This window comes from Colobus angolensis, unplaced genomic scaffold, assembly GCF_000951035.1.
Source record: "Colobus angolensis palliatus isolate OR3802 unplaced genomic scaffold, Cang.pa_1.0 Scaffold2, whole genome shotgun sequence".
In the NCBI taxonomy this organism is placed as follows: domain Eukaryota; kingdom Metazoa; phylum Chordata; class Mammalia; order Primates; family Cercopithecidae; genus Colobus; species Colobus angolensis.
Genome location: NW_012115154.1, coordinates 17,624,499 through 17,631,898, shown reverse-complemented (window position 1 = coordinate 17,631,898; position 7,400 = coordinate 17,624,499). Strand labels below are relative to the sequence as shown.

At 48.6% G+C, this 7,400-nt stretch overlaps 1 protein-coding gene across 1 annotated transcript in view; it reads right to left on the bottom strand.

Annotated features, from left to right (window-relative positions):
• Window positions 1-355: 355 nt before the first annotated feature.
• The window catches only part of ZNF212 (zinc finger protein 212), a 17,149-nt gene continuing 10,104 nt past the window's right edge, over window positions 356-7,400 (bottom strand). The window contains exons 2-5 of the mRNA XM_011941427.1: window positions 5,328-5,717; window positions 5,069-5,195; window positions 3,160-3,249; window positions 356-2,406 (exon numbers count right to left, since the gene is read on the bottom strand). Coding sequence (XP_011796817.1) covers window positions 1,550-2,406; window positions 3,160-3,249; window positions 5,069-5,195; window positions 5,328-5,717 — 1,464 coding nt within the window. The 3' untranslated portion in view covers window positions 356-1,549. The remainder of the gene's footprint in view (window positions 2,407-3,159; window positions 3,250-5,068; window positions 5,196-5,327; window positions 5,718-7,400) is intronic.

Genomic DNA, 7,400 nt, shown 5'->3' with positions numbered 1-7,400 from the left:
TATATTATAGATCTCAGTTTCTTACCTTTTCCCCTCAGCACTGTGTTGAAGATGGATCCAGATGGCTAGGCATCTATCTAAGCCAATGCTCATAACAGCTGCCTGGCACTCCCTGGGGTATCCACATTTCACCTCCTCTTTCTACCTCCCAACAGCCATCACCCAGACTGTCCCCAGGTCCCCTGAATATTCCCACCCATGCCACATCTTGTTTTCTGTCCTAGGTTTAAGTGGAAGTGCAGGTCAGGCTGTGCCATCAGTCCTTCCCTGTCATCACCCCAGGCCAGGGGCCTCTCCTCCACCTTGGCCCCAGGAGAGTCTTCTTGACAGATGGAGAAAAACATCCAGTAGGAACTTTTTTTTTTTTTTTTTTTTTTTGCTAGTAGCAAGTTTTATTCTAGGCAACTGCAAATCATCCAAGGGGATGTTCACATAAGACCCCAGAGCCCACTCCCATTCCCCCAGACAGCAGTGGGGCACAAGTTCAACACTCCTGAGACAAGCATCTGTGTGCTTTTTCTCTACCCTCTCTGGAATAGGCAATCTCAGAATGCATTTGGAAACTGTAATCTGAACCACCTCAAGTAAGGATTGGTGTAATAGGAACAAACTCAAATAACCACTAGTACAAGGTGAACAACCTTAAGTAACAAAGTAGTCTTCTACTCTGGGAGGCTGCAGAACACAGCCAGGAGGTGGGAAGAGGATAGGGGTATGCTGAGACACCACAAGTCCCAGACCACAGCCATACCGTCCGCAACTTCACTGGAATCTTTCTTCTCAACAGGGGCTGCAGGGTCTACCCTCCGACTCATTTCCTCTTGGTCCTTTTCAGACAATTTGAGAGCACCAAGCACCACACGAGGGAACCTAGCACCGTGGCCCCTGCTCTCTGGCCTAAGTAAGCGTCAGTGGCTAAAAGAGCCCCATTAACAACTCCCTCCTAGAGGGCAGGTCCAGTCCCCCAGTGAGGAACAACTTCTACAATTCTTAAAATGTAAAAAACAAGTGTTGGGCTGTATTATTTAAAAAATTAACTAAAATCTAATTCCAAAAAAGGTTCTTCAGAGTAGGGTTAAGCAGTTCATTTAAATTATTTCTTCTACTTGTTATTAAACAAAGAGATTACAAAATAAGAAAAAATGGAGGGTTACACTTCCCAGAACTCTTCCAGGCAGCTGTTCACCCCTATGGCCCAATTCAACCCTGTGGGAAGACATGAAATGCCAGGACGAGCCCTGGAACCAGCCACCAGTCCCTGTGGGGTCAGAACGCCAACCCCAGCCCACAAGCATTGGCATGAATGAGAAAACCAGAGACCTGAAGGTGCCAAGAAACAGCAATCTTGGCAGCAGGGTAAAGACCTGGCCTGGACTCTTCTTCCACGGGGTTTTCAGGACAACCTTTGGGCTTGGCTTGGTACTGGGACAAGGGAAGGCAAATCAGAAACAACTGCCCTCAGAAAGAATTCAGTCCCTGACTGCAGAGTCTCTTTGGGGGAACCAATGCCACCCCCCTCCGCCCCCCAGACGGGCAAGGGGCTGCACACCTAAAGCAGGCCATTGGGCCTTCCGGGCTCCAGGGCCAGCCCGCCCCGCTCCCGCTGGTGGATCTTCTGGTGCTGCAGGAGGTGCTGCTTCTGGACAAAGCTCTTCTCACACTCGGTGCAGCTGTAGGGCCGCTCGCCCGTGTGGATGCGCTGGTGCCGCACCAGGTCAGATGGGTGACTGAAGCTCTTGCCACAGTAACCACAGATGAGGGAACTCCGGCTTTTCCTCCAAGGGATGTGGCCAGGCAGGGCAACCAGGCTGTTGGGTGAGAACCTCTCCTGGACATGTTGGCCGGCACTGGGACCCTCCTGCAGGTGGCAACGCTGATGGGTCACCAGGCTCACCTTGCAGCTGAAGCTCCTCAGGCACACATCACACTGATGTCGCTTGGCCTTTTTGGTCTGCGGTTTCAGCCGTGGCCTGGGCCTAAGGCTCTCCTCTGGCTCCTCAGGTGTACAAGACTCCCACCCAGAGTGGCTGCTCAGATGTGTGGCCAGCTGCTGCTTATAGCGGAAGGTGATCTCACACTCAGAACATTCATAGGGGCGGGAAGTGTCCTTTTTCAGCTTCAGGCCCTGCCCACATTCCTGGCCCAGCTGTACCTGCCTATGAGATTTTTGCTTCGGGCAGCCCACAGTTCTGCTGCTGCTAGGATCTCTACTACCAACAGGCTCCTGTAGAGTCGAGTCCCCGGGACCTGTTTCCAGGAGGACAGAACTGCCCTGACCACCCCAGAGCTCAGTCTGCTCCGGGCTCAGGAAAGCCTGCTCTTCAGCAATGCATGAGAACTCTCCAGGAAGATCCGCAGGGCCTTCCTGTGTATACTGTAGCTCCTGTTTGATCATGACCCCACCTGCTGCAAAGTGGAAGAAGACCAACAAAAAAGATCACATTCTAGTACCTTTGGTTTCTTCAGGACCAAACAAACATCTGTCAATTTCAGAAGCACCCCAGGAATAAGTGAATTAGGACAACATGGAGGAGGATGACACTGGCTAGGTTCCAAGACTTGTATAAAACTATATTCATGTATAGTTTTTCCAATGTTGATTGGAAATATGAATGTATTACTCTTATAAAATACTGTAAACTATAGTTCTCCAAGCTTGTCTACAAATTTATATTTAATCTCTGTGAAAAATGACAGAATACACTGTAACAACTATACTAAGAGTGTTAAAATAACAAATCTGAATGATTAAAGACAAACTAAACCTACAGCTTAAAAATTCATGTCCAGCTCTGTTCTTCCTCCAAAACCTCCCAAATTACCTAGTGACAAGTGCTTTTCCTGCACTGCCTTCCCTCCTGAAGCTCTGACGTGCCCACGATCAATCTCCGGCAGGTTTTGACTACCGCCTAGTATGGTACTCTACTCTGTAGGGCATGAAGAAGAGTGATTGATGTGGCCGTTAGTCTTAAAGACCCCACAGGATGGTAGGAGTTGAGGCACATGTAACAGCTGAACTAACAACAATCATAAAGGAGTCCAGAACAAGCAAAGCCAGATGAGGTTACCAAGTCAGCACCTGGCAGTTCAGCCATGGGAAAGCTCACTCTAGGCTGCAGAGGGCTATGGAAGGGAACCAAATATTCCAGAGCCACTCACCTGGGTGGGCACCACCAGGACCTTCCTCTTCCAAGTCACCCAGCATCTCTGTACCCAACTCCGCTTCTCCCTCTGTCTGGCCAAGGACCTCTGGGTGGGGAAACAGCACGGTGTGAGTCCAGGGGAGAGCAAAAGCTCACTGCACACTGATCAGCTGCCAATGACCACGGTGAACAATGGCAGGGAGGAAATACTAAAGCTTCAACAGATTCAAAGGCTACTGCTCGTGTCAGTTTCCCCTAGCAGTTTGGGACAATTATAAAATTCTGGCCAATCCTAACAACTGACTTGGCTAGCTGCTGCCTCCAGTGCTCCTCCATTAGAGGGCCTGTGGCTCAGGCAGGCAGGTTACAGAGCCACCACTGCCCTTCTGAAGGCACCACCACCCACCTCTGCCTCTCCATGTGTGTGTAGTTTAAGTCTTGCCAATGCTTCCTTTTGGGGGATCTAATTTCATCCTTGCTAAGGCACTGCAAGGTAAGATGGACACTGGGACAGACAAGGAAACAGTCCCAATGAGAGCATGTGACCCAACCAAGCTTACAAGGTCACTTTTCTGGCCCATTTCCTATTTTCTTTACCTCTTACTCTGCTCCAGGCACTTGACACTCCTCTAAGTACCTAGGTTTTAAAAGACTTTGTCTACCAAACAAAACGCATTTATTATGTAATAGGTAACATTTTGCATATAAAGACTTATACCTATTATGTAGTACTTCTAATCAACAAGCAAAAATCATTGAGACCACAATGACCAGCTATAATTCTGGCCAAACATCAAGAAAATGCTTTTGGTCAGCCTGTGCTGTCTGCCTCATCCCAGGTAACATAGGGTTGTCAAATCATCTTTTTTTTCTTTTAAGCAACAGAGATTTCACTATGTTGCCCAGGCTGGTTTCGAACTCCTAGCCTCAAGCTATCCTCCCACCTTGGCTTCCCAGTGTTGGGATTACAGATCTGAGCTACCATACCCATCTCAAATAGTCTTAAATATTAAAAACAGCATGTGAGGCCACGTGCGGAGGCTCACGCCTGTAATCCCTTTGGGAGGCCGATGCAGGTGGATCACTTGAGCCCAAGAGTTCAAGACCAACCTGGGCAATATAGTAAGACCCACGTCTCTAAATAAAACTTAAAAATTAGCCAGGCGCAGTAGCGTGTGCCTGTAATCCCAGCTACTCGGAAAACTGAGGTGGGAGAATCATTTGAGCCCGAGCTGTCAAGGCTGCAGTGAACCGACATCATACCACTGCACTCCAGCCTAGGTGACAGAGTCTCAAGAAAAAAAAAAAAGATAAAACAGGCCTGGCGCAGAGGCTTACACCTGTAATACCAGCACTTTGCAGGGCCGAGGCGGGCAGATCACGAGGTCAGGAGTTCAAGAGCAGCCTGGCCAACGAGGTAAAACCCTGTTTCTACTAAAAATACAAAAATTAACTGGGCATGGTGGTGGGCACCTGTAATCTCAGCTACTTGGGACGCTGAAGCAGGAGGAATCACTTGAACCCGGGACACAGTGAGCCAAGATTGCGCCACTGCACTCCAGCCTGGGCAACAGAGCTAGACTCTATCTCAAAAAAAAAAAAAAGATAAATCAAAAAACAACATGAGGAATCCTAGCCATATCACACTGCAGGGTATATAACATTTTATTTATTAGAAAATACTATCAAGAACAGACTATGTGACCACAGAAAAGAAACACGTAAGGCACAACGCCGAGAGCTTCCAAAAGTCTCTGTAAAGTCTCTGTAAATGGGGGGACCTAGAGACTTGCATTTCTCCACCCGTGCAAGCCAACAGAGGACCCACAGCCACAAGAGCCACAGGTGTAGTCTGAATTACAAGCTACCGGCCAGGAACTGCAGTATGTCTGAGACAGAATTCTAGGGAGAAAACTGCTACTCACTCAGAGAGACCAGTGTCTCATAGTTACTCTCCATCACATTTCTGTAGAGCTCCTTCTGCCAGTCCTCCAGATTCTCCCATTCCTGCTCAGTGAAACAGACGCCATCATTCTCCAGTGACCTGGACACCTGGAATCACCAACGGCACACTGTGAGTGCCTCTACTCACAGCTATGACAGAAAAGCCAGCAACTGAGGTGCTTACATATTAAAGGGCTGGCTCCCCCTTCTCTTCTAACTTTTAATCCTCAATGAGACTACCTTGGGGGCCTCCCCCTTGCTGCCCGGGGGCAGCCGCAGGATCCAGAAGTTCCTGTTGCGCAGCAGGTTCTCCACGTTCTCCAGCCGCCTCTGCAGCAGCCCGTACTCCTGCAGCAGGGTCCCCAGCACGGCCCACTTGCCCTCTAGCTGGTTCCCAAACTCCACGGCCATCTTCTCACAGTCAGCCAGCTTCTTCTCAGCTGTCCCCGTGCGTCCCTCCAGGCTCTGTAGTCGGGCAGCCTGGGACTCCACCTTCTTCTCCACAGCCTGAATAGCAGCCACCACCGTCCAGAGTGAGATCTCGGTGGTCTGAAAATAGGAGCTTTTCTCTGTTGCTTGTGAAGGAAGTGTGGAAGAAGTTAAAGGTGTGGAGCGTCGTTTTCTCCTGTGCTGAAAGATCAAAGACACAGAGTCAGAAAATGTCACTTCCAAACATCAAGTAAAGAAAGCAATGTTCAAGTCTATTGGTGCTCAGAGTTACCTAGTTTCTTTTAATTAAAAAAAAAAAAAAAAAGCACATCTGGGCTGGGCATGGTGGCTCTCGCCTGTAATCCCAGCACTTTGGGAGGCCGAGGCAGGTGGATCACGAGGTCAGCAGATGGAGACCATCCTGGCTAACACGGTGAAACTTCGTCTCTACTAAAAATACAAAACAATTAGCTGGGAGTTGTGGCGGGCACCTGTAGCCCCAGCTACTCAGGAGACTGAAGCAGGAGAATGGCATGAGCCCGGGAGGCAAAGTTTGCAGTGCACCGAGATCGCACCACTGCACTCCAGCCTGGATGATAGAGCGACCCGCCGTCTTCTCAAAAAAAAAAAAAAAAAAAAAAGCATGTCTTTTATTGATACTAAAAATTATATGTAGATATTGCATTAATAATGTTGAGAAATGCTGAAGAATAGAAAGAAAATATTACACAAAATATTCTCACACAGAAATAAGCTGTTAGGGCTGGCCGCAGTGGCTCACAACTGTAATCCCAACACTTTGGGAGGCCAAGGCAGCTGAATCACTTTAGCTCAGGAGTTTGACACCAGCCTGGCCAACAAGGCAAACCCTGTCTCTAAGAAAAAGTTCAAAAAATAGCCAGGTATGGGCCAGGAGCAGGCCGGGCGCGGTGGCTCACGCCTGTAATCCCAGCACTTTGGGAGGCCGAGGCAGGCAGATCACAAGGTCAGGAGATCAAGATCATCCCGGCTAACAAGGTGAAACCCTGTCTCTACTAAAAATACAAAAAATTAGCCAGGCGTGGTGGCAGGCGCCTATAGTCCCAGCTACTCGGGAGGCTGAGGCATGAGAATGGCATGAACCCAGGAGGCAGAGCTTGCAGCTTGCAGTGAGCCGACATCGTGCCATTGCACTCCAGCCTGGGCAACAGAGCAAGACTTCATCTCAAAAAAAAAAAAAAAATTAGCCAGGCATGGTGATGCATGCCTGTAGTCCCAGGTACTTGGGGCACTGAGGTGGGAGGATGGCTTGAGCCCAGGAGGTTGAGGCTACAGTGAGCCAAGATCGTGCCACTGCACTCCAGCCTGAGTAACAGAGTGAGACCCTGTCTCAAAACAGGAAGGAAAGAAGGGAGGGAGAGAGAAAGGGAGGGAAGGAAGCTGTTTGAATTTTGGTATATTTCCTGTAGGCTTTTTTTCATCTTTTATTTTTTTCAACAAAAGTGAAATTGCAGTGTGCATGTTTTGCTACCTGTGTTTTACGCTTAGCATATTCTCTGAGACTCCTGTATCGGTGTTCATTTGAAACCTATTTTTAATTTAACGTTTTGGACTATATGATAAAAGATGTCATTTACATCTTATCTTGCCTCCACATCCCTGCCAGACTTCATAGTTGATCATGTCACCCCTGTTTGAAAACTTTCAATGGCTCCCCACAATAAAGACAAAATTCCTTAGCAGGACCTATGAGATCTAATCCATTCATCTTTGCACTCTAGCAGCTGGGATGGTGAATAAATCCTTAAAAAATATTTACTGGCCAGGCGCGGTGGCTCAAGCCTGTAATCCCAGCACTTTGGGAGGCCGAGACGGGCGGATCACGAGGTCAGGAGATCGAGACCA